The 24,358-nt window shown below is 40.1% G+C and overlaps 14 protein-coding genes across 14 annotated transcripts; 7 read left to right on the top strand and 7 right to left on the bottom strand.

The window, feature by feature from the left end:
* Positions 1-87: 87 nt before the first annotated feature.
* On the top strand, positions 88-771 carry KLLA0_D02464g (uncharacterized protein; the record flags this gene model as incomplete). The annotated part of the gene is made up of 1 exon (XM_453178.1): positions 88-771. The coding sequence occupies one exon, from the start codon at positions 88-90 to the stop codon at positions 769-771; it is 684 nt and encodes a 227-aa protein (XP_453178.1).
* Positions 772-1,756: 985 nt separating this feature from the next.
* On the top strand, positions 1,757-2,863 carry KLLA0_D02442g (CAP domain-containing protein; the record flags this gene model as incomplete). The annotated part of the gene is made up of 1 exon (XM_453177.1): positions 1,757-2,863. One exon carries the CDS (start codon positions 1,757-1,759, stop codon positions 2,861-2,863), a length of 1,107 nt encoding a protein of 368 aa, XP_453177.1.
* A 430-nt stretch (positions 2,864-3,293) lies between these two features.
* On the top strand, positions 3,294-3,932 carry KLLA0_D02420g (CAP domain-containing protein; the record flags this gene model as incomplete). Its single annotated transcript, XM_453176.1, has 1 exon — positions 3,294-3,932. The coding sequence occupies one exon, from the start codon at positions 3,294-3,296 to the stop codon at positions 3,930-3,932; it is 639 nt and encodes a 212-aa protein (XP_453176.1).
* A 480-nt stretch (positions 3,933-4,412) lies between these two features.
* SCP160 (Scp160p) lies at positions 4,413-8,030 on the top strand (the record flags this gene model as incomplete). The annotated part of the gene is made up of 1 exon (XM_453175.1): positions 4,413-8,030. One exon carries the CDS (start codon positions 4,413-4,415, stop codon positions 8,028-8,030), a length of 3,618 nt encoding a protein of 1,205 aa, XP_453175.1.
* A 310-nt stretch (positions 8,031-8,340) lies between these two features.
* YPT52 (Rab family GTPase YPT52) lies at positions 8,341-8,964 on the bottom strand (the record flags this gene model as incomplete). Its single annotated transcript, XM_453174.1, has 1 exon — positions 8,341-8,964. One exon carries the CDS (start codon positions 8,962-8,964, stop codon positions 8,341-8,343), a length of 624 nt encoding a protein of 207 aa, XP_453174.1.
* A 454-nt stretch (positions 8,965-9,418) lies between these two features.
* Positions 9,419-10,681, bottom strand: KLLA0_D02354g (uncharacterized protein; the record flags this gene model as incomplete). Its single annotated transcript, XM_453173.1, has 1 exon — positions 9,419-10,681. The coding sequence occupies one exon, from the start codon at positions 10,679-10,681 to the stop codon at positions 9,419-9,421; it is 1,263 nt and encodes a 420-aa protein (XP_453173.1).
* A 574-nt stretch (positions 10,682-11,255) lies between these two features.
* On the bottom strand, positions 11,256-11,741 carry KLLA0_D02332g (uncharacterized protein; the record flags this gene model as incomplete). Its single annotated transcript, XM_453172.1, has 1 exon — positions 11,256-11,741. One exon carries the CDS (start codon positions 11,739-11,741, stop codon positions 11,256-11,258), a length of 486 nt encoding a protein of 161 aa, XP_453172.1.
* A 440-nt stretch (positions 11,742-12,181) lies between these two features.
* Positions 12,182-13,789, top strand: MIC60 (Mic60p; the record flags this gene model as incomplete). Its single annotated transcript, XM_453171.1, has 1 exon — positions 12,182-13,789. The coding sequence occupies one exon, from the start codon at positions 12,182-12,184 to the stop codon at positions 13,787-13,789; it is 1,608 nt and encodes a 535-aa protein (XP_453171.1).
* A 400-nt stretch (positions 13,790-14,189) lies between these two features.
* ARP4 (Arp4p) lies at positions 14,190-15,752 on the top strand (the record flags this gene model as incomplete). The annotated part of the gene is made up of 1 exon (XM_453170.1): positions 14,190-15,752. The coding sequence occupies one exon, from the start codon at positions 14,190-14,192 to the stop codon at positions 15,750-15,752; it is 1,563 nt and encodes a 520-aa protein (XP_453170.1).
* Positions 15,753-15,888: 136 nt separating this feature from the next.
* On the bottom strand, positions 15,889-17,394 carry HEL1 (E3 ubiquitin-protein ligase HEL1; the record flags this gene model as incomplete). Its single annotated transcript, XM_453169.1, has 1 exon — positions 15,889-17,394. One exon carries the CDS (start codon positions 17,392-17,394, stop codon positions 15,889-15,891), a length of 1,506 nt encoding a protein of 501 aa, XP_453169.1.
* A 347-nt stretch (positions 17,395-17,741) lies between these two features.
* Positions 17,742-19,919, bottom strand: KLLA0_D02244g (TTC39/IML2 family protein; the record flags this gene model as incomplete). Its single annotated transcript, XM_453168.1, has 1 exon — positions 17,742-19,919. The coding sequence occupies one exon, from the start codon at positions 19,917-19,919 to the stop codon at positions 17,742-17,744; it is 2,178 nt and encodes a 725-aa protein (XP_453168.1).
* A 290-nt stretch (positions 19,920-20,209) lies between these two features.
* KLLA0_D02222g (uncharacterized protein) lies at positions 20,210-22,126 on the bottom strand (the record flags this gene model as incomplete). Its single annotated transcript, XM_453167.1, has 1 exon — positions 20,210-22,126. The coding sequence occupies one exon, from the start codon at positions 22,124-22,126 to the stop codon at positions 20,210-20,212; it is 1,917 nt and encodes a 638-aa protein (XP_453167.1).
* A 437-nt stretch (positions 22,127-22,563) lies between these two features.
* Positions 22,564-23,112, top strand: VPS51 (Vps51p; the record flags this gene model as incomplete). Its single annotated transcript, XM_453166.1, has 1 exon — positions 22,564-23,112. The coding sequence occupies one exon, from the start codon at positions 22,564-22,566 to the stop codon at positions 23,110-23,112; it is 549 nt and encodes a 182-aa protein (XP_453166.1).
* Positions 23,113-23,172: 60 nt separating this feature from the next.
* ILT1 (Ilt1p) lies at positions 23,173-24,024 on the bottom strand (the record flags this gene model as incomplete). Its single annotated transcript, XM_453165.1, has 1 exon — positions 23,173-24,024. The coding sequence occupies one exon, from the start codon at positions 24,022-24,024 to the stop codon at positions 23,173-23,175; it is 852 nt and encodes a 283-aa protein (XP_453165.1).
* Positions 24,025-24,358: the final 334 nt, after the last annotated feature.

Below are 24,358 nucleotides of genomic sequence, written 5' to 3'. Positions count from 1 at the left end.
AAGAACTAAGAAATAAGGGGACACGATCCCATCATCATCATCAAAGGAATAAGGAAACACACAATAGCAGAGCCAAGTGATTAGAGAATGTCATTAGAAACTAGTTCTCCATACGCATTTTATGCTTTCTACCAGTTATACAGCCAATTTTATCGCGTGCCTAAGATAACACTAGAAACCGTGAACGATTTTTTGTATCAGGGGAAAGGTTTAAAACCTGAGTTTGCACGGAGTCCCCTATTTGTCACATGGAAGAAGTTGAAGAAAGGTGAATACCAACTTAGAGGGTGTATTGGTACGTTTTCCGAAGGTAAGATTGAAGAGGGTTTGAAAAGGTACGCTTTGATATCTGCATTGCAGGATTCGAGATTTACACCAATCGAGCGGGAAGAATTGAGCCAGCTAAGATGTGGATGCAATTTACTCAGTCAGTTCAAGACTATTTATAGCAGTGAGGGCACAGGCAATAGTGGTGATATTTGGAATTGGGAGATTGGGAAACATGGTATTGAGATTAAATTCAGGCATCCCAAGACCAATTCTCGGATGAGTGCTACTTTTTTGCCAGAGGTAATCCCAGAACAAGGTTGGGACCAACGAGAGACGTTTGAGAATTTGATCGAGAAAGCGGGATGTTGGAATTATCTAGAGGAAGTTATGAAACATTGGGAGAAGTATTTCGATGAGGTGATCCGATACGAGGGAACAAAATCCGAAATAGCATGGGATGAGTTCGAGACAGGGTTGTCAACTGTCGCTGAGGCCGAATAGATTGGTGATGGGCACTCGCACACATTTTTATACAACTGATATAACTGATATAACTGGGAATACATTGGGCATGGGTAATATAAGTACATTAAGCGCCCCATTCAATCGAAGGCGTGCGAATCACGTGATACAGTCACATGATCCGAAATCCAGTTCCAATAGCGAATGAAAATTTTTTCGTGTTATAAAGAAGCAAAGAAAGGCACTGCGCCCCAATTAGGCAACGAGAAGGTCTCGACCAGTAAACACCACATACAAGAAGGCACAAGTGAAACACCAAAAGAGTCCAGATGCGAAATATCGGTTCCTTACCATATCATAGTGTGCCATGCGAGTAACGGCACGAATAGCACATGTAATAGCACCTGAACGACACCTCAAGATTTGATCATGAACTGAGACCGTTTTGCTACTTTTCCAACAACAGTATAGATTCAGATACAATATGAGGTGTCAGGACTAAATAGCTAAACAGAATATGTAGAATAAAAATCAATTACCAGTACAAATACGGAAACCATAGTAAGCTGTAGAACCTTCACACTGCCCGATTCATAAAACTGGCACCTACAATCTACAACTGGCAAAAGACACTTCCAGATCTGGCATCGGCCAACTCTATTCCTTTCTTTTCTGGTTTCTCATCGTTACCAGATCTGGATCTGGCCTGCTTTGGTACCCTTTTTTTGGTGTGTGAAATCTGCTCTGTTTTAGGTAAACCTATTGAATGTTGTTCCAAACAGGGCATGCTGCTTCCTTTCACACCACCCTGACTCTTTACGTTCTACAGGGATTGATGAACTGACAGCAATGAATACCCTATGTAGGCTATTCAGAGACCCGAATTGGGCAACCCTTTAACCCTTTTCGACATTAGAACCCTCATCCATTAATCAAACATCAATAATAGTACGTTCTTTGTATATACTATTGTTCTAGTTTACTTAGTTATTAGTTGTCTGCCTCCCGAGGTGTTTTAAGTCCCATGCCCTGGCAGTGTAGACACACATTGCGCCGGTGTTTAGCATTTGTCTATTTGGCATTCCTTTTATACTCTCGTATATATTTCTTAACATATATATATGTGTTAATATTCTTTGCTGGTTTCAAGATTTCGTGGTTTAAAGCTAGTATATATATTACAAGAGGTCTTATTTCTTTCTGTCTGAGATTGAAACACCAGGCGCGTTTTATATTTTTTAAAGAACCAGTACCATCCTTTGTCACAATGAAGCTGTCCAATGCCACTCTTTTATCTCTTGCAGCTACTGCTATCGCTGCCCCAGTAGCCACTGTTACTGTTCATGAACACGTTAGACATACCGTCATCGTCGAAGGTTATGTCTACATTGATGGTACCACTACTTCTACCGGATACAGAACTGTAAATGGGCAATCCGTCGAAACTGCTGCCCCAGCCACCGAAACTGACACGGCCGCTTTTGTTACTCAAGTTGTTGCTGCCGGTGCTGCTGCCTCTCCATCGTCTCAAGCTGTCGCTGCTGAGTACGTCTCTGATGAAGATACCACCACTACTGGTGCTCCATCCACCACATCCACTGCTGAACAAACTACTTTGACCCCAACTCCAACCATCGAGCAAACTGCTACCAGTACCCCAGCTACCACTACTGCAGCTACCAGTTCTTCCAGCTCTGACTCTAACCTTTCGTCCTTCGCGTCTTCAATGTTGGATGAGCACAATGCTAAGAGAGCTCTACATAAGGACACTCCAACTTTGTCCTGGTCCGATGAATTGGCCTCTTACGCTCAAAACTACGCTGATGATTACGACTGTTCAGGTTCATTGACTCATTCTGGTGGTCCATACGGTGAGAATTTGGCCATTGGTTATGGTACCACTGGTGCTGTCGATGCTTGGTACAGCGAAATCAAGGATTACAGTTTCTCCAATCCAGATTATTCCTCTAGCACCGGTCATTTCACCCAAGTTGTTTGGAAATCCACCACCAAGGTCGGTTGTGGTATCAAGCAATGTGGTGGTGTATGGGGCGACTACATCATCTGTTCCTACGATCCAGCTGGTAACATGCTAGGTACTTTTGCCTCAAATGTCGAGCCATTGGCTTAAACCCAATCTCATTTCGGATATTTTTGAAACAAATGTCAAACATTTGTCATGGCTCTTACCCACAATACAAATACCAGTTTTATATTTCAGGACAACGAAACAGTTTTTCAGTTCTCAGACAGGAAGATGGTAGATTATCGTTTGATTATCCCGGTCGTCTGCTGGCGTCACTATCTTATTTTACTCTAGAATTCAGTCCGTATTTTTTAGATACCTTTTGTCGTTTTATGTATACGTTTTTATACCCTATCAGTTTTCTTGCAAATTCCATACAATCCTGGAACACAGAGCTATCGGCAGAGCTTGCAACTTGATAGCTTATAAACAGGGCCATTAATGTTTCTGGTTTTCGAATGGCTTAAGTATCTATAACCCTTGAGGCATAATTTTTCAGATAGATAAACTTCGGAAATAGAGCAACACCTGCCAAATGAATCAGGTTTACTGGCTCATATTGGTGGTACTAATCCACGCAAAAATCTTGTGTCATGCACAGGGTATAACAGTGACAAAATACAACACTGTTCGAATAATAAGAACGAAAACCGTCTCAACGACAACACATTTCACAACTTCAAGAACAATTGTTTACAGAACAGCCTCCGGCACCTTCACGGAACAAGTGTCCACAAAACCAACGGCCACGGACCCGGATTTCAAAACGGAAATCCTGGACGTGCACAACTCATTACGCAAGAAACATCAGGTTTCATCGCTAGTTTGGGCTCCAGAACTTGCATCTAGAGCACAAAATTTCGCCAATTCTTACGTATGCAACGGGCAATTAGAACACTCAAAGCTGCCTTACGGAGAGAACCTTGCTCTAGGATATAATACTACCTCAGCTGTTCTAGCATGGTATAACGAGGTAAAACTGTACGATTTTAACAACCCACAGTTCGCAGCAAATACAGGACATTTCACCCAGCTGGTATGGAAAAATACCTCGAAACTTGGCTGTGCATTTATACGATGTGGCCAGTATTACGGTCAATATACAGTATGCGAATACGACCCACCGGGGAATGTAATCGGAAAGTTCAGTGAAAATGTCTTACCCGAGAAGTAAAATAGAAAACTGTCCGATGACAGAAGACTTGATAAGCGTTGGTTGATTCTTTCCCTTGCAAATCACGAACTCAGGGTAACCAACACTTCTCCTTTCTTTTCACGGGCTTTCACACGATTTGGATCGTTGTTCTTTTCGAAGCTTCGACAATATGAAGAAATAAGAAGTGAAATTCAGTTAGAGAAAAGAAGGTTTAAAATATAAAAATAGTTAAACTTTGAATCATAGATACCGGTTTCAAGCCACCTAGATTAGCCGAATAAGTGAATTGTGGGATCAATTGGTGTACTATAGAATATACTCAACCGTTTTTCTGTATCATAGTCGTGTGTGTTTGCTTTTTCTCTTTTATTTCCTGTGCTTAATACTCAATCACTCACTATATTGAATATTAGTTAAGGGTATTTGTTTGTTTGTTACTGATTTTTTAGTTTTTGATTTACTGCTTTGTTATAACCGGACCTTCCTTTATTTTCAATAATGTCTGAAATCACTCCTGATGTTGCTGAAGATTATTCTCAAATCGTGGTAGATACGCCACCTTCTTCTGCTGATGATTCGTCGAAATTAGCTGGCCAAACAATTGAACAAACTGAAAAGTCTAATGGTGAAGAAGCTGCCACTGCGCCAGCGGTCAAGGTTTTATTTCCAAGATTGGGAGGAAATGCTGCTGCGTCTGCTTCTGGCAATGCTGTCTCCTGGGGGTCTACTCTGAAATCAGGTAGCTCCGTTAACAGTGTCTCTTCTCTTTCCCATGGCAAAAACGGACGTGCTTCTTCACCTGGTTCTGCTAAGCCATTGCGTTCGAGAAACATTCAGGAAGTGTTCTCGCTAGACTTAGATGCACAATACCAAATCACAAAGACCGAATTCTCCAGCATCGTTCAGTCTGTTAAACAAAAGTACGATGTCTCTGTGGAATCCACACTATCAAAGACTTCGCGTACTTTCTTGATCTCTGGTTCTTCTGACAAGATTGGTCTTGCTAAGAGAGAGTTGGTCAAGAAGTTGACTAAACCTGTCAATGTGACTTTTGAAGTTCCTTCAAAAACTAGATCTGCCATTATCGGATCTGGTGGTAAGACCATCAGAGCAATCTCAGATGCTGCTGGTGTAAAAATCGTGGTTCCGAAGGAGGTTGATGAGGGTACCTACGATTCAGATTTGGAAGACTATTCAGTAACCATCTCTTTACACGGCGATGCTGAATCTGTTCTCGTTGCAAAGAGTAAGATCTTGGACGTCGTGAAGGAGGAAACTAAAAACGCCAAGATTGTTCTTCCTGTCGAGGACTCCAAGTTGGTTCCCTTCATCGATCTAGAATCAGTTGAAATTCCAGCTGATGTAAAGGCGCAGCTGTTTACAAACAATGACCCCGCTGAAATCGCATTAAATGGTCCTCGTGATAATGTTAAATTGGCCAAGGTTAAGGTGATCAACTATTTGAACGAATTGGGTCTAAAGATCGTGGTGAAAAAGGAAAAGGTCCCATTCAAATTCCATCCTTTGGTAAAGCCTTCAGAATTGAATGAGAAGTTCCACGTCGAAGTACAAGCTCCAAGTATTTCCGGCGATGATCAATTCGTTTTCATCGGAAGCTCTGACAACGTCAATGAGGCCATCGTGTACGCTAAGAACTCATCTAAATTCCATACCGTGGAATCATTGGAAATTTCAAAAGCTCATGGTAAAAACGTTAAACATGCTAAGAACTTGATTCTATACTTCCAAAAATATAACGTCTTAGATCAAATTACCGAAGACTTCCCACAAGTGCAAGTAGTTTTACCTAAAGTGGAAAGTATTCCAGCATTGGAATCCGTCAGTATTACCTTAATTTCAAACAACGATGCCGCAGACGCTATCAAGACCGTTCGTAAACAAATTGTAGCTTTGGTTAATGAATTATCTCCAGAACAAACGTTAACTATTTCAGATTTGGATTATCATCTATTCCACAAGGACATCAAGCAAATCTTGGTCTCGACTGAAAGTGATGTCCCATTCATTCAATTGGGTGACTGTTTCCCAGGTAATGACGATATCTTACTAATCACCAAGATCAATGAAGATGATTTCAAGCCATCTGATGATGAACTAAAAGTTAAGCTGGAATCGGTCAACCAACAATTGGAACCAATCAGAAAGAAGCAAAGCCTTTTAGCATCCAATGTTGTTTCCCTTGCCAAAAAAGAACAGGATGAACTACTCGGAGAATCAAAAGTCACTTTGAACTTGATCAATGAAGCTGTTTCTCATGCTGGCGCTCATGCTTTAATCAAGTTGAGCACCCCTTCAGTCAACCAAATTACTATCAGAGGTGATGACCATGGATGTAAGATTGCTTCCGCTGCTGTCAAGTCCATCGTCGAGAATTCATCAACAGAATCCAAGATCACATTCCAAGTTCCAACCAATGTAGTTTCGAGATTGATTGGTCCAAAGGGTGCTAACTTACAACAAATTCGTGAAAAGTTTGACGTTCAAACTTTCATCCCACAAGATTCTAAGGATGAGAATACCGATGTTACATTGACCGGTTTGCAATACAATCTTGACCAAGCGAAAACATATATTCTAGCAGAAGCTAAAAAATGGTCCGATATTATCACTAAGGAATTAATCGTCCCTATGAAGTACCACCGTACATTAAGTGGACCTCAAGGCACTTATCGTATCCGTTTGGAGAACAAGTACTCCGTTTTCATCAGATTTCCTAAGGACAGTGAGTTAGTCACCATCAGAGGTCCATCTCGTGGTGTCAAAGCCGCTTATGATGAACTGAAGGCTCTTTTGGACTTCGAAATTGAAAATGGCCATAAAGAGCTTCTCAAAGTTCCAGTCGACTATGTTACTAGAGTCATAGGTAAAAGTGGTGAAACTATCAACGATATTAAGGCAGAGTATGGTGTTGAGTTAAACTTTTTGGACAAAACCGACAGTGAAAAGGCTAAGGAAGCTGGTGAAGTCGAGTTGGAAATCACTGGTTCTAGATCTAGCATCAAAGAAGCTGCAAACAAAGTCAAATCTATCATTGATCAAGCATCAAATTTTGAGACAGTTACTCTGGAAGATATCGACTCTAAGTATTATAGCGATATCATCGGTCGTAGTGGCTCCCAATTGAAAGAAATTATCAGCAAAGCTGGTGGTGATGAGATTAGAAACAAGAGAGTCAATATCCCTGATGCCTCTTCTGAAGACAAGGTTATCACTATCTTCGGACCATCTGACTTTGTGAAGAAGGTTGTCAAACAAATTAAGGGAGTTGTTTCTGGCTTAGAAAACAGCATTACCGAGGAGCTAAATATTCCACAAGAGAAGTTTGGTGCCTTGATTGGTCCAGCTGGATCAGTAAGACGTGAATTGGAGACAGAATTCAAAGTAAGAATTCATGTTCCAAACAAGAACAGCTCAGATGAAAAGGTCACTGTTTCTGGTTCTCCTGCTAATATTGAATCTTGCAAGAAGAAAATCGAAAAAGAAATCATCAGGGATAGTTTCGACTTGGAAATTGCTGTCCCTGCCAAATACCATTCATACGTTTCTAACTCTGGTTTGATTTTCCAAACGTTAAGAAACGAATTTTCTATTGATGTTTCTCATGGTAACTTGACTAGAACCGCACAAAGTTTATCTCGTGCGAACTACAAGGTTCCTGAAAATGTCGCTGGTGGTGAAAATGAAAGCTCCAACGTCCTCATTCAATCTGTCACAGAAACTGAAGCTAAGGTTGACACAATCCCATGGAGATTAACATACTCACCAATTGACTTGAGTGATGTTTTAGGTGAAGACTATAAGAAAGATGAAGAAAGCAAAGATCAAGTCTTAGAAAAAGCGTCCAAATTGATAGAAGACAGAATCGCCGAGGCTAAACTTGTTAACACCGAAGGTTTCGTTTGGTCCAAGGATGCAAAGAAGTTTAACTCTATTGTTGGACCAAACGGTAGAAATATCAGAGAAATCAGAAATGCCACTAAAACTGTTATCCATGTTCCAAGAAAAAGCGATAAGGTTAACAATGTTATATATGTCCTAGGCTCTGAAGAAGGTGTGAAAAAGGCAGCTGAATTGATCTGCAAGAGATTAAAATAGTTTTAATGTTTTCACTTTGTCCGTTCCTTTGATCCAATTCTTGTATTTATTTCCTCTATTGGTGTTCAACGCTGCACAGATTAGCACTACATAAGCTTACATTAATACCACATAATTAATCATGTATACTGAATACACTTAAAACCTATATCAAAAAATGTAAACAAAACTATTTCTTCAAAATCCTCGGTTGTTCCTCAATGTTAAAGATTTATACGGGCTAGCGTGTGTTTCATGGTTATACGTAAACGTATATATATATTTATTGTGGCCTGAAGATCTATATGCAGGCATACGAATAAAGCCGTCTTCATGAGCAACAAGACTGTGAATCATTTGTACTTGGTCTTTGCAATGATATATTATTATTATTAGGTTTCTTCGATTCCTGTATCTTATCTTTGTTCTGCAAATATAATCTTTCACCAATATCTTGGAAGACTTTGATTACGTTTTCTCCAGTCTTAGCACTGACCTGGTGGAACAACAAATTATTCTCTTGTGCAAACTCGCGTGCGTCCGCTTCATCGACTAAAGAGGTCGATTCCCTTTCAGATACTAGATCCAACTTATTCCCCACAAGACAGATGATCAACTTATCGTCATTTACCTTTTCTTTCAATTCATCAACCCAAAGCTTGGCCTTAGGCAAAGAATCTGGTTCAGTGACATCGTACACAACTAAAGCGGCATTTGCATTACGATAGTACATAGGTGCCAAAGATTTATAGCGTTCCTGACCGGCCGTATCCCAAATTTCAAACTTCAAAACTTGTTCATCATACTCTTCAGATAATTTAATAGTTTGTGAAAGAAAAGCTGCACCTATAGTCGATTCCCTGTACTCATCAAACGAGTCTTTGACGAATCTATGAACAATACTGGATTTTCCAACAGAAGAATCTCCCAACAATACTAATTTGAACTGAAGCATAATTTATGGGAAGTAAATTGCGATATTTTAGAAAGAATCAGCAGTATAGGAAACCTGGGGTTGATATTGGTGAATGCTCGAAACAAAATGTCCAATACGACTTCTACCCGCGGTTACTCGTTCCAGTTTCTCTACTTTTTTATCTTTTTATCTGGAAGGGATGAAACCTGTTGATTCTGAATTTAAAGGTTTCAATGACTGAAAGCCTTTAAGTTGGATAATACGAATTGTCGATCACGTGATTGGTAATTTGAGGGGAGTTCGTGACGTTTAAAACAATGACAAGAGGCTGATTTGGTTGATAAATATAGTTGGGGTGTGTATTGATTAAATAGAATAGAATAAATAGTAGCTAACATTAATCGAATAGAAGTGAAATGAAGTGAAGTGAAGTGAAGTGAAGTGAAGTGAAGTGAAATGAAGTGAAAGAAGTATCGTGCGCATGCTTATTATCTCATTCAGTAGACATCTTAACAAAGCCCAGCTCGTTAAGCCTTTGGATAGCGGCCCCGATCTTCTCTGCTTCCAAGAGTTGTTCTTCCTCGGGCCAATTATCAGCCTCGGAATCCTGCTCAGCGATAGAAGTCATTGAAGAGTTGGAATTAACAGTTGATGCTGCAGTGGTGGTGTTTGCCGATGGCGTGGGTAGTCCGGAGTAGGTGATGTAATCATGCGATATGGAAGAACACACTGAAGATTCACGAGAAACTGGAGGCAAAGGCTCCAATCTGTGAGTTTCCCTGTTGTGTCTAAGATGTAAAAGATTTAATATCGAAGTAGTAGTGTTCGAGATATTATTGATTGGTGATTCGATCAACTTAATGAAAGAGGAGTTGACGAAGGGGCAATGGAATGAGTTATGTGGCGAGACAAAACAGGTTCTGATATCTTGCCTTAGTTGAGGAGAAGAGTACCCTATCAAAAGCTCCAAGATGTTGAGGATCTGAGGTAATCTATGTTCTTGTAGGGGGCAATACAATTCCTCTGAAGCTTGTAGCAACCAGTCGTTGAACTTGTCCTCGAAAATGCATAAGAATCTATTGACAGTGGTTCTTTCGACGGACAGGTTATGAGTATGTAGCAATAGGTAAAGGGATCCAAATTGGATCAAACAATCTTGAAATCCAGCCACGGAGTTGTATGGTTTTCCACTAAGTTCGGTGAAGAGAGACCAATATACTCGAGAATTGGCAGAGAGATACCCGTAGTTGAAACACAAAGCGTACCAGTATTTACCCAATTCTGTAAGAATTGAAATGCGTTTTGGATCCATAGTCAAGGAAGTGACCATCGTTTGGAAACTCTGTGGAGCCAACATTCTGTTAAAAATTTGATGATGTTTCTGGTCCGAGTCATCTAGATCTGAACCCTGGCCATCATGAGCCAAAGTTGGTTTACAATGTGCCAATAAGAACATTATTCTCCATCTGGGTAAATCGAAAGGATTTTCAAAGAGGCTGGTCTCGACACATTTTATAAGAGTTGCGTTAAGATTTGCATCAGTTCGTATAGAACACGAATGTAGCAAAATATTAGCCACAATAATGGCTAACGTTTCACTTTGAGAAGAATCCGGCTGCACATGGTAGAACCAGTGCAGAATCTTTTGGAAACTAGAGTGATAGACCGAACTATCTACCCTAGACAACTGAAGCAACCGTTGGCATTGGTCTGCTGTAAGTTCCAAACCAGAACATGTATTCACATATGAGTTCATCGTTTGAAGCACGTTAGTCGAGTTAATTTCAAGAATACTACCACTAACAGTCGCCACCAAACCCAACCTGAATTAACTATCAACCTTAAAACCCAACCTTATATATATACTTAAATACATGCGTCCACATAATATCAATTGCCTCTTATATCGGCCGGTGACTAAGAAAACAAATCTTTATCCAAATCATTTGTCACTTGTTGTTACCGGTTCGAATGGACAAAATTCTTTCAAAATCCATCTCTCCAAACAATGAATGGAAACTTCGGAACTTCATCTTATTGGACGTCCTTGGATTTGCCATTAGAGATATAAAGGGATTCCAACGGACATCCATAAGGAATCCACACGGCATCTTCTGGACGGTGACTACATTTGGTAACTAGTTCCAACACAAGAAATAAGGATCCGGGAAAACCGTAACTATGCAAACTTGTCAGCGAACGGTATCTAGCACTGACCCATTGCTCGACATTGTTATGTGCAACGGAAGTGCAAAGTTGATCATGTCAGCATTTAAAAAATTCTCTTTCTGTTTGCAGTAACTAGCCTTTGGCAGCATCATTGTTTCCTTCTAAAGTTTAAGAGGACCCCAAAGGAAATAAGAAGGAAAATTCGAAGGAAAATTCCGTCGCTTACGTTTCGTAGAAATAAAGTGAATGGCGGAACGAAGTACAACACCATTTTGGGAATTGCCACAGTCCGACACAGAAGTTTTCGTGGTGTTAAAATCCGCATCAGTTCTTTTTCTTTTTCTTCGTTTGGTTTTGATTCCTAAAGATTGACTTTTCCATTGGGAATATCCTGCGCCCCGTTTGTCGGAACCGTACACCTGAAATAGGCAAGCGGAAAAAAAGTATACTAGTGGGGAATGTATAATTGGAGAAGTAGGGAGGAAAAAGATCACATTTGCGATCGGGTTTGCTGGATGTTCTGCTGCTGAAGGTTTTTTATACTGGTTTAGGAATTGAGTTCCGGTTGGACGGAATTTGACTGGTGTAATATTCCTTGGGTTGCCCGGATAATGCGGGATATTTTTTAAGTGGGCAATAACGGTCATTGGCGGCCTCTGATTGGGGCGGGGGAGGGGCAGAAGCGAAGGGTGGGTTTTACTCGAGCTGGACAAGTAGTATATGTTTAGGGATGGAGGTGAAGGAATCAAAGTATACAGGTCACATGAACACAATTTATTCACGTGACTGAATGTTGGCTTCCTTCAAGTTTGATTATAGTTCCTTTTTTTCGTTTTTGGTAATTGTTACCCGGACAAATAAGTCCGGGTAAATAGTCAGTAGGTTACATACCATCCTTTGCAAGTCTTTATGTGCTTTTTTTTTTTCACTCAAGCAAATTCATCCAGACATATTAGCTACGATTCAATCGTTACTATGTTGCCTCGAATGATTGTTGAATAAACCTATTATTGTCTCCATCCATTTGTTCTTGAGCAAGCTCGCATAAGCTCGCCTCTGGTTGTCTGTGTCCCTTTCTACTTACGATATGTTCCGTGCAAGCAAAGCTCTTGGTCAGAGGTTTGCCTCTACCAACGTTCCAGTTAAAACGGCCCGTCCCTTCAGAAACTTTCTATGGAAATTAGGTGCTGCTACTACTGTCTTCTACGTCGGCGGGGTGGCCTTGTCCACTTATAACTATCAATTCGCTGAATTGTTCACCGATAATGTTCCATTGGCTGAAGAATTGGTTCAATTGGTTGAATCGTATAACGATGGAACTTTGAACGCTCCTCAATTGTCTCTGGATGAGATTAGAAAGAAGTTCGGATCGATCACAAGGAAAGTACAAAGTGTTCCTCATCTGGGATCCACCTCTTCCACTGTCACTGAATCTCAATCGATTGCCTCCGGGTCCGGTTCTACTGCGGCAGCAGCAACCACAGGCACGGATTCTAATTCCGTGGTATTATCCTCTGTTCCACCTGTTGGCTCCGTGTTGTTGAGATTACCTCATTTGAAACTCGACGATGATTCAAACTCCTTTAACAACAAGTCCTTTGTCGAGTCTTTCAACAAGCAAGTTGATTCACTCAACGAAAAAGAGTTTATACTTCCAGAAAATGCAGTAGAATCATTCCTAGAATCGTACCATGGCTTATCCAGTCAATTGAACGAATTGAATAGAGACTTGGCTGATCAATTGAACTCTCAATTAGGTCAACTTTCTGCGGAATTGAAACAATCAGTTGAATCTGATAAAGTGAAAGAAATTGAATCAAATAAGTTGCAATTGATGCAACAATTTGAAAAGGATTTATCCAACTTGAAAGTAGAATTCGAACAGAAATTTGATTCTCAATTGCAATCCTCTTTGAAGGCGAACGAACAGGCGATGCTTGCTAAGCATAAGAACGAATTAGCCATGCTATCCATTAAACAAGTGCAAGAATTTAACAAGATTATTTCCAATAAGATTGAAAATGAAAGAAACGGGAGGTTAAAGAATTTGGATGAATTAAACGGCTCTGTGAAAACTGTTTCTGATTCCTTAGCCGCTTTGGAAGAAACTTTACTCAGATCCGAATGTGTTAACCAGTTGACCAACTTGGTCTCATCTATCAAATTCAAGTTGAATTTGGATAACACTCCATCCCTTGACATTTCCAAAGATCTTCAAAAGTTGACCACCTTAGTCAATATCTTGCCTGGTAAGCCAAACAAATGTGACGCCAAGGAACCTCAGTTGATTGATGTTGTCGTTAACGAATTGAACTCTTTGACCTCTGCCAAAGAAAACAAGCAAATTCTATCTAACGAACAACTTCTAAACAGATGGGGCTTGCTCCAAGACAAAATCAGAGAAGCGTCACTATTACCCCCAAACGCAGGTTTCCTAGGCCACGTCTCGGCTAAGTTCTTCTCATTGTTCCTATTTAATAAATCAGGCATTTCTAACGAAAATGATATCGACTCCGTCATCTCTCGGGTCACAGAAAACATCAAACTCAACAGACTTGACAAGGCAGTCGAAGATGTCGTGCAACTACAAGGCTGGTCTAGACTAGAAGCTGACGATTGGCTACAAGCAGCTCGTTCCAAACTGGAACTTGAAACTTTGGTTGATGTTGTTGATCACGAAATTAAAACTCTATGAAGAAAGGATAAAAAAATTTACATTCCCATTTCTAACGCTACATTTTTTTATTTGACTGCCTCCCCTCGTCAGACTGATGTTACATCAACTATATATAATTATCAACATATTCCAAACGCAACGTACTGTAAAACATAAACGAACGATACTTTAAATCTTTATATACTTTCTTCAAACATTAAAAGAGAAGTCGAAATTAAAGCTAATATCCGGGTAATGATTTTGATAATTATCAGAAAGCTTTAAACAAACAGACAATGCTGGTTCCGTTTGAATTAAGCCACATAGAGTGACAGAAGTTAGGATACAATTAGTTTATACACCGTTCCATTTAAGCCATATTGACCAATAGAATCTGAATTAGCTCTAACTGTAACTATTGGTAGCTTTTTCTTCAAACATGTCAAACCCTGCGTTACAAGTATACGGTGGAGATGAAATAAATGCTATTGTGATAGATCCAGGTTCTTTTGTGACAAACATTGGCTATTCGGGGACAGACTGTCCCCAATCGATAATGCCTTCGAGCTACGGGAATGTAGAAACAGATGGTGATACTAAGCGCATTTTCAATGAGCAGCCCCTTTTGTTTCCTCGCGCTGGGATGGAAATTAAACCTATAGTGGAAAATAGTACCATTGTGGATTGGGACAGAGCTCAAGAGCAATGGGAATACGCGTTAAATACTGATCTAAAATTCGAATCGAATAAAGGAACTCCAGTTCTGCTTACAGAGCCCATCTGGAATTCGGAAGCTAGTAGGAAGAAATCGTTGGAAATATTACTCGAATCAATGGAATTCGAAGCATGTTATTTGGCTGCCAACTCATCGGCTGTTTCTTTTGCCATGGGAAGACCTACTTGTCTTGTGGTTGATATAGGACATGATGTCTCTACAGTCTCTCCAGTTATTGATGGGATGACTCTTTCGAAATCTTCTACTAGGAATTATGTTGCAGGGAAATACTTGAACCATTTGATTGCCAAGAATTTGAAACCAAGAGAAATAGTGCCTATCTTCCAAGTTTTGAAGAAGAAACCAGACTTTGTAAAAAGAACATTATCCTTTGACGTTAATGAATCCGTTATCAATTTTGCCAATGAAAGACAATTCTTCCAAGAGTTCAAAGAGACTTTGTTGCATATTGCTCCAAAGTCTTTAAGTTCCTTCAAAGATGAACTGGCAACACAGACAAAAAGATCACTAGAAGCACCGTGGGGTGAAGAGTTGATATTCGATGCAGATACTAGATACTCGTTCGCAGAACAACTATTTCGTCCAGTGAAAGAAGACTTCCCGGAAGGATGGCCTGCTTCCACTGACGGTATCGTAAAAACATGGCACAACGATTACGTTCCATTGAAGAGAACCAAGCCAGGTACAAGTACAAATACTAAAGAAAAGGAAAATACTGCCGAATCCACCCCTGTACCAGCATCTACGGAACAAGAAGCGGTGGACTCGCCTTCACAGGAACCTAATGAAAATGGTAAAAGACCAGTGGAAAATAAAGAGGATTCCTCCAACAACGAACAAAATAGTAACGAAATTAAAAATGAAGATGCGAATTCCAATGAATCATCTGCAAAAGCTACAGTACCTTCTAATGGGATTCAAGCCAAGGGCGAAGATGAAGTAGCCGGAATTGTAGATTTGATCAATAAATCAATGATGGAAGCTGATGTTGATCTAAGAGCTACTTTAGCACATAATGTTGTACTTACTGGTGGTACCTCAAAGATTCCTGGTCTTTCAGATAGAATCATGCACGAATTAAATAAATCATTACCTGCATTGAAATTCCGGATGCTATCCTCCGGACATCTGAGGGAAAGACAGTACCAAGGGTGGTTAGGTGGAAGTATCCTCGCAAGCTTAGGAACTTTCCATCAGCTTTGGGTAGGTAGAGAGGAATACGAAGAAGTAGGACCCGAAAGATTACTTAAAGATAGGTTCAGGTAATTAAGGTAATCATAGAAGATTAGTTAAATATGGGATCTTATGTCAGTTACATCTTATTCTTTTAAACTATTATTCAGAAACTTTCGTTTATTTTGTTTTCCTAGGGTTCATTTCGAATGAAAAGATGCGACTACTTTTAAATAGCTTCAAGTTTGCATATTCCCTTTATCAAAAGCTCTTGACAACACTTCTCCAAGGCAACCACCCTACCATTAACTAGGCTGGATGCATCATGGAATTCGGCTTTACTCTTGATCAATACTTTGGGGTCTTTAATTTGAATTTTCAAAGAAAGTGACTCAACTGCATTAGATAGCATTGTTTGGTTTTGTTCCAAGATATGCGTGAGATTGTGAGATGGATCACAAAAAACTCCGATTGCATACGACCATTTCAATACCGAACGACCATGTAACAATATTTTAATTGATTCGGATAAGAACTGTCCTTCGATCCACGATATTCCCAATTCTTTTTGAAGTGTGAATATTTTGGACTCTATAGTACCGGCCAATTTAAGGTCCAAATCTGACGAATTTTCATGTACAATAAACATTTTATAACCATCTGTGAACCGTTTTGTTATTGACTTATTAATTGTGTTATCTTTCTTTTCATTTTGGAATTTACACACATAGTTGTCGGTATGTATGGCCCACTTCCCATCGCAAATCCAACAAAACTCGGAATGGCAGCTCTGACATGTCATATGGTTGCAACCTCCGTTTTTCTCTATACTAGTACCGCAGAACGGGCATGGCTTGGTGTTGTTTAATATCCAATTTAAATTCGTTGATTCATCTCTAACCTTTTGAATCCAATATTGTGCAATTTTACAATCGCTCGGAGTGTGTACTTCTGTGGAACAGTAAAAACAAAACGCGTGTTTATTGCTACATTCAACTTCGGGTATCTTATGTCGCTTCAACATTTCGTTCAATGTAGACTCGTTGTTAGAATATATGATGTTACCGCAACCTGTATAGGGACACCATTTGTAGTTTTTGGAATGCTTATTAATAAACGTCTCAAAGGATAGACAAATATGCTTCTTGCTGAACTCTTTATTTCCGAATATTCGGTCAATATCACTAGAAGTAATAGATAAATGGCAACTCATACAGGTTGGTGCCTTAGGCTTCTTCAAAGTGGAAGTCAAATATGTTCTATAGCAATTGATACACGCCTCATGCCCACACTCCATCCTAAAAACCGGTACTTTGCTGTAGCTGTCGCAACAGATGAGGCATGTATAATGAGGTTTATCTGTCAAATCTCTCTTCTTACAGTGCTCCGGCACTATAAGCCCACCTTTCTCAAGAATCTCACTTGGGTTCTCTGTATAATCCTCTAATAGCTTTTCCTCGTTCCATCCATATAACCGTAATAAAATGATCATACTATCGGTAGAAAGCTGAGTAATAGTACGCACAAATTCAACACGTTCCATAACATCATCATATAATTCATTGGTGGATAGCGACTTGTATCTAAGGCGCAGATCGTCACTTCCCTGGAAGCTCTCATCCACTTTTAGGACTTTTCCGGATGAATAATCAGACTCATAATCACTGTCTTCGACAAACTGATAGTACTCATCGTCTTCACTTAACTCAAAATTGTAGTCATCCAAACTTGTCATGTACAACAACCTCTGAAATAAATCCCTAGTTGTTTCTCTGGTCACAACGGTTGCTTTCTTTCATGTTTGTTTTGAGTTAAATTACCTTAACTATCTATTTAATTTGTCTTACTTTTAAACTTCGCTTAACGATCTTGAAACTTCACTATTTAAAAATATGGCCAATTAAAAGTAGTATTCTGTAGGTCGTGATTTAAGAAAAATGTCAAAGTTATAACGTTATATATCGTGTCTATAGTATATTTAAATATTTGTTAACATTGAGCTTTCCATGCATTCGCAGTTGACAGTGAATGAGATTTAATACAATTCCAGAGTGGTTCAACATTCAATCGGAATAAAAGATTTCAAATAGACTCTTCAACCCTGTCCTTGGCTGCTTTAATCTTCATCCCAATTCTAGTGCTTAACTCGTAATCATCCTGGTAATTCTGAGCGCGAATCAACCATTCGTGGGCCTCATGCAGACCGTTCATACCTTTTAATTTCCAACTGAATAATGCTCTTTCGTAAAACGCGGTCGGGTATACCCATGGATCCTCTGTCTTTTTGATATACTTTACTTTATCGTTTTGTATGGTGAACAATTGTGGGAGAACCTGAGTATCTAAAATCTTACATCCTTCTTCAATCTTACCTGTTCGTCTTAGTACTAAAGAAGTGAGTAGATCCTTGATGAGTTCTTGATCAGGATTCTGAAGATCGATAGTGGGGTTGCGGTACTCTGTCAAAGATTTTAATGACAAGTTCAATTCTTTCATAGTCATTCTGTTGTATCCATTGTAGAAATAGATTAGTTCATGTACAGGTGATACACCAATGCTATCGAGGGGATCTGATGACTTGATAATGTTTTGAAACTTCTTGAACTGATCAACTTTCCTCAATAAAAATCTGTCTAGTGGCAGAATCTTGGACATAAACTTCTTTTTACCAACCATGTTCGCTGATTCAAATACTAGGTTAGTTGCTCTTTCCTTGTAATATGCCTTCTTTTCAGCCGCATTTTCTCCGTTCAAGATGCCCATTTCGTATTTTCTGAACATTTCAAGATAACAACACCCGGCAAAATATGTGTACAGCGCATGAGACCACTCACTAATACTCAGCATGATCAGCATAGTTTCAGCTCCTCTTTCAAACTCATGCATGTATACCAAAGTAGTGGCCTTCTCGAAAACGATTAAGGCTTTAACTTGTTTCATTTCAATAGTATTATGATCAATGGAATCCAATAAATCCACAGCTTCCTTTAAACGGCCTTGTTTGGATAGCATACGAGCTTCCTGTAGTAGCCATAAGGCACTATTAGGGAATAAAGCTCTTGCTTGCAATAAGGCACTTGTCAAGATTTTTCCAGGATGTAACAAAGTTGGACGGTCCATCTCGGTGACAGGCAAGTTATCATCCCTTGCCGCTGGGATATCAAAATCAATATCAGTGAACTGGAAGGGGCCATCATAGTAGAAAAGCAATCCAAGCAACCCAATACCCCCGTGAATGTTCCTATCCTTGGTAGATTTCCAAACAAGTCTTAAACCTTCCTCTCTGGAGCCATGAAATCCAACAACAGAAAGAACGGCACCTATTGCTGGGGGAATCAATGAAAGCACGACTTGGAGGATACCAAAACATAAATTCACACCAGAGTGGATAAATTCATCCATTGTCGCCTGGTTTATGTTAGCGTTATCGCTGAGCAGTTGGAACTCTTGCGTTTCTTCATCGCTACCCTTTTTTAATGAGGCGGCTCCGACATCATCTCTAAGCCTATTAATAGCAGGTGAGTTACCGATATGGGCCCCACATAGCCGTTTTCTTCTCAGGGAATATACCTTGTTGGCGAGATCTAGGAGTTCTTTGTCTTGCTCTTCCTCGGGAGTGAGCTTATATGGGATATCATACGATGTGAAACAAGTGCCGGAAGAAATAAAACTGGCAGTTGATTCATTGATCTCTTGAAGGTAAATGCTACTTCTTTTTCTCTTTTCGGATGCATTAATCTCTTTAAGTATATCTTGAAGCATGTGGTACGCCTTTCTTAGCTTGAACAAAGCCTTAGCTCCTTCCACCATTGATTCACTGAATAGCATTAACAACGCGTGGAGCAAACATGACTCGGTATATGTAACTGCATATTCTGTACCCGGTGGGTATAAAGAGCTCGTCTTGATATTAAGTTTTTGCAGCTTGGCCCTACTTTTCAATGAAAGTTGCTCAGCTTCTGCCAGGGTCGTGGAGGCCTTTTTCATTACCTCTGGTTCGAATCCTAAAGTGGCTTCAAGGAACTCAATAACACCTTTCGCAAGCGCTCCAACCGTTGCATCACCAGGACTGGTAGCCTGATTATCAGCTAGCAACTTCAATCCCACCTCCGCGTTGTCATCAAGGACATAATCCATAGCTTGCAACGCTATCTCAAAATCATGCGCCTGCTGTAGGATAAACTTGGTTCGTTCCTCGCCAGAAAGCTCCGTGGCCTTAGGCGAACCAGCACCTGTTAAAGCATTGAAAACACGAAACATCAGTATCACACAATGTACTACCGATGCTAGTACTGACTTCTAGCAGATGGTGGTCCTTTCCTTGGCAGGTTAATTTCTTCTCTTAAATCTCAGATCATTGATGAGACGGTTCTTGTGAATGGATCTAATTTGAGCCTTTTTTTAGTACCTCCTGCTTTCTTGTGCTAATCACGTGCAAGAAAAGAGAGACATAGAGCCCGATATTTGTACATTGCCGGCACACTGCAATGCTAAAGTATGTCTCTATATATCTAGCTGTATGACTTCGTCCGAGTATTTATCGATGATGCTCAAGTTTTAAGGTCCTTCTTAATGGTTTTCAATTCTTTCCTAAGCATTTTCTTCCTTCTTCTGTGACGATGATGCGGATTATTGTTCGGAATACTGATGACAAACTTGTCGACACTGTCCCAGACCCGTTGATCTATTTGTTTCGGAAGCTTTCGTCCATAGAGACATTGATCCACTAACCACATTCCCGTGAGAAAAGATTGTCGGTTCAAGGTACCATCGTGTCTCGTATCCACTTTATCATAAATTTGACCTAGCAACTGATTCGAAAGGTTACTTCTGGACCAAATTTCCATTACAATAAGGTTCAACATCAATCCATCTTCCGGAATATCTGCATCCTGTTCTTGGCCTTGTCCCGATTCTTGTTCCCGTTCTTCTTCTAATTCTTCTTCTAGTCCATGTTGTGATTCATGATCCATTTCTCGTTCCTGTTCCTGTTCTTGCTCTTCATCCTGTAGCGGCTGATTCCACCATGGTAGAAGTTCCAAATAACTGTTTCTGTTGGTGACCCAAATTCCCTCGTATCTTTTCCGTTCTCTTTCACTGATGTATCCAATATCCACATGAGACTTCCACGGCTTGTCCTCATTGAAAGATTTGCGCTTGTGAGATCGTACCATTGCCCTGTGTTTTGTTCTTCCTACACCAGCCGTACCCCCATTATAAACACCATTACCACCAACGTTGCCGTAATAGACGCCACTGGAATGATTGTTGATGCTGTTATTGTGATGATTATCTGTAGCATAATGCAATTCCCGATCTGAGTCAGATGAGAATGCAGATTCATCCGAAGAATATCCTCCAGCGACAGCAGCCAATTCTGAATTTCTATCGTAATCATTAGATCTCAATGTGGTTTGAAGCCTAGTCTTTTGCGTTGGATTGACGCTTTTCACAATAAGATTATCTTCTGCCCGATTCAACTGTAACTCAGATAAAGTACCACTTGGATTTTCATATTGATCATTTCCAGATGCAGAGGTGCCATTTATCCCTATAGCACCTCCAGCGGAGCTGCCATGCGTAGCGCTTGATCCAAAAATGTTACGCCATTTCTTCTTTTTGTGTCTCTGATGACCTGGTATAAGATCTGGGAGTGTACCCTCATAAGTCACAGGAACATTCATTCTTGCCGTAGTGTCATAAGAGATAGTGCCCTTGATAGGTGTGTCTTCATTTTCACTATGTTTATCATTCGAAAGAACGGAATCCTGGTCTATAAAAGCAGCTGGAGGCGCCTTACGCCCGGCCAACGTCCTAGTAGCAGTCCCAGTAGCAGTACTAGGTTTTCCATAAACGCTTTCCAAAGTTATCGAGTTTAATTTATCAGCAAGCGCCAGAGAATGAGTCGGTGAATTTTTGACTATTGACACTTTCGATGAGCTACGAGAAGATGACAACCCACCACCTGGAACGATTCGAATTGCATTAATGCTGCTATTACTCCGCGTCATACTCCCATTTGAGTTTCCAGCTGGAACCAAAACAATAGACTCATCACCACTAATTTCATTCTCCAATGCTACAGCCGCAGCTTGCTGCGATAACGCTGCATTACCTTCGACAGTCCGTGGGGAAACAGATAATCCGCCCATCGGTTTGCCCTTTAAACTAGATCTCGGACTTCTTCTAATAATGTTTATCGGAGTAGAAGTTGCAGAGGATGAAGAAGAGGACCTTGCCATAGCCTGGACGTTATGTGCCGGCGTACCATGCCCTGAATTGGGTAAAGATAGTTTTGTCCCTGGTGCATCCGATACTGCAAACCCTTGGCTCACAGTATGTTTCTTGAACATTGCCTGAGCAGCTTTCAGGGAAGCATCTTCACCCAATCGATCCTCATTCTTTCTATTGCTTTGTGTCACTATAACGTTCGGTTTATCCACTTGATGTCGGGATCTAAACCTCATCCCCGGTCTGTTGCGCCAAAATTCACAATCTCAGACCAAAAACAGAAGAGTTATTTAAGTATCAGATCCACTATTTGGTCATCCAATCGCTTCTCCTGTATCTGAGGGTGTTTCGTTGATCTGTTTGACATTTTCTCTGCAAACGTTGCGGGATGTACATAAATGTGTATATAAATACGTTTGATGGAACCTGTCTAGAAGCTAAACCCTTTAAAGAAACGGGAAAGATAAAGGTCACGTGATGTAGTCATGTGACCTGCTTTTTTTTTTTTTGAGTGCGTTCATCATACTTTAGACATTTCAGCTTGACATTAATTACCTTTGGACTAACCATTTTGAAGGTAGCCTTAACGGGTAATTGAATGTCTAGACGATACAGGACCCCAAGCCTACAGCCTGTTCAGTAATATTCAAGAGAGTTTGTGTTTCTTGGGACCATGGCAGAACAAATTACGCATAAAAAATCGTTGAAACGGGTAGATAATGAGAAGAGAAGGCTATTGAAAGAGTATTATCGACTACAAAAGGATAATAAGCCTGGAGAAACAACTGCTGAATCGGATAAGGCTGATACGAAGTCGCCATCGCCGTCAGTTTTACCTGGAGTAACAACGGGGTCGATACCAGCATCAGGTGCTGACATTGATTCTGGCGTGACCAGCGCTAATCTTGGCAATGTCGTTGCTTCTACACCCATTGAAAACTGCAAATCACCTCAAGATACAGAGCAAGAGATCCGGTTAGAACTGGAAAAGGGTGATATAGATGTAACAAAGAAGTCTTTGAAGCAGTTATTGCAAGTTCAAAATCTGCTCTTGGCAGAGGAAACTGAAGCAGACAATGCCATTAAGAATACTATATACGATAATTATTACGATTTGATTAAAGTGGATGAAATACTAAAAGAGATGACTCAGTTGGATGAATCCTTAGTGGAGCAACTGCGAGAAACGTGCAATATGGCTCGACCCATGTTGAAACAGTGACGGTATGCGCTGCATGTCGTATATTCTTTATTTCCCAGATCATCCTCGTCCTATCAACTATCATGATCTTTGTTCTTTCATAGATTTTGTATTATTACTACCAATATCATCTTTATCCTGCTCGTTATTAATATAAGGACCTGCAAAGATCCCGTCTTCAGCAGAGTCGCCATCGATTCCGTTTATTTCTATACCTACGGAACTGCTTGTGCTACCGACATCGTCATCATCGAATTCACCAGTACCATTGCCAAACCATTTAAATCTGCAGCACCATATGAAATGGGAAGCGAATATCCCGAGCTCTAACGCTGCGACGACAGCATACAATACAATTCCCATGATATCCATGTTCCCTACAATAACACTGGCAATGCTACACCATGCACCAAGTGAGTCAACAAACAAGAATATGAAATTTATGCCAACGACACGTCCCTGACGTTTCGCAAGCTCAAAATATGGTGGGATCAATCCTGCTGCAAGCAAAATAGTGGCAATGATTCCTATCACTAGCGCTGGCCAATGAGTACCATGATCATACACCGGTCTTAACCAAAGAGTAAACCCTATCTCAAAGCTGACAATGAATAATATCATGGGTAAAATACATCGAAGCAAGATCTTTTTCACAGAGAGACTGTAAGGGGGATAATATAATGATTGAACCCATGATAATGAGCAGAAAAACATGAATAAATGCGGCTGGATCTGAAGAATTATATTACCTCTTGTTATTAGAAAGTAGATTCCAAACGGTACCCCAGAAACCACCCAAAGAAACATCATTGAGGGGGGGAACCCTGTACAGTCTTTCCTGATATAGTTGTAAATAATTTGTGGAATCAATTGTACACACCAACATACCGTTCCAAGAGTAGCCAAAGCATACGCTGCTTTTTCAGAAATCATTCAGAACTGACAGTAATACTTCTAAACCACTTGCTCCTCAACTTGTATGTTATCTTTAGCACGGGCTTTCTGTCTTATCATTCAAATATCCTTCAAAATTTCTAGTAGAGCACGGTTTCCATAACCTTTCTGATAACGCAACAAGACCGTTATAATCTCCATTCCTGCGTCTCTAATCATTTCGTTAAATCATTGTTGAAATGAGTCATGTCTAAGGTTTTTCTATCATATAAAAAATCTTTCCTTGATGGAGTTTGTCGCAATAACAAAGAAAGTTGCATCAACGGAAATATAAAGCATACCAAGCTTTTACAGCATTTCTTCCGTTAATCAT

The sequence above is a fragment of the Kluyveromyces lactis genome (genome assembly GCF_000002515.2).
Source record: "Kluyveromyces lactis strain NRRL Y-1140 chromosome D complete sequence".
In the NCBI taxonomy this organism is placed as follows: domain Eukaryota; kingdom Fungi; phylum Ascomycota; class Saccharomycetes; order Saccharomycetales; family Saccharomycetaceae; genus Kluyveromyces; species Kluyveromyces lactis.
The sequence above is the reverse complement of the archived record's forward strand: the minus strand, read 5'-3'. Positions and strand labels throughout refer to the sequence as shown.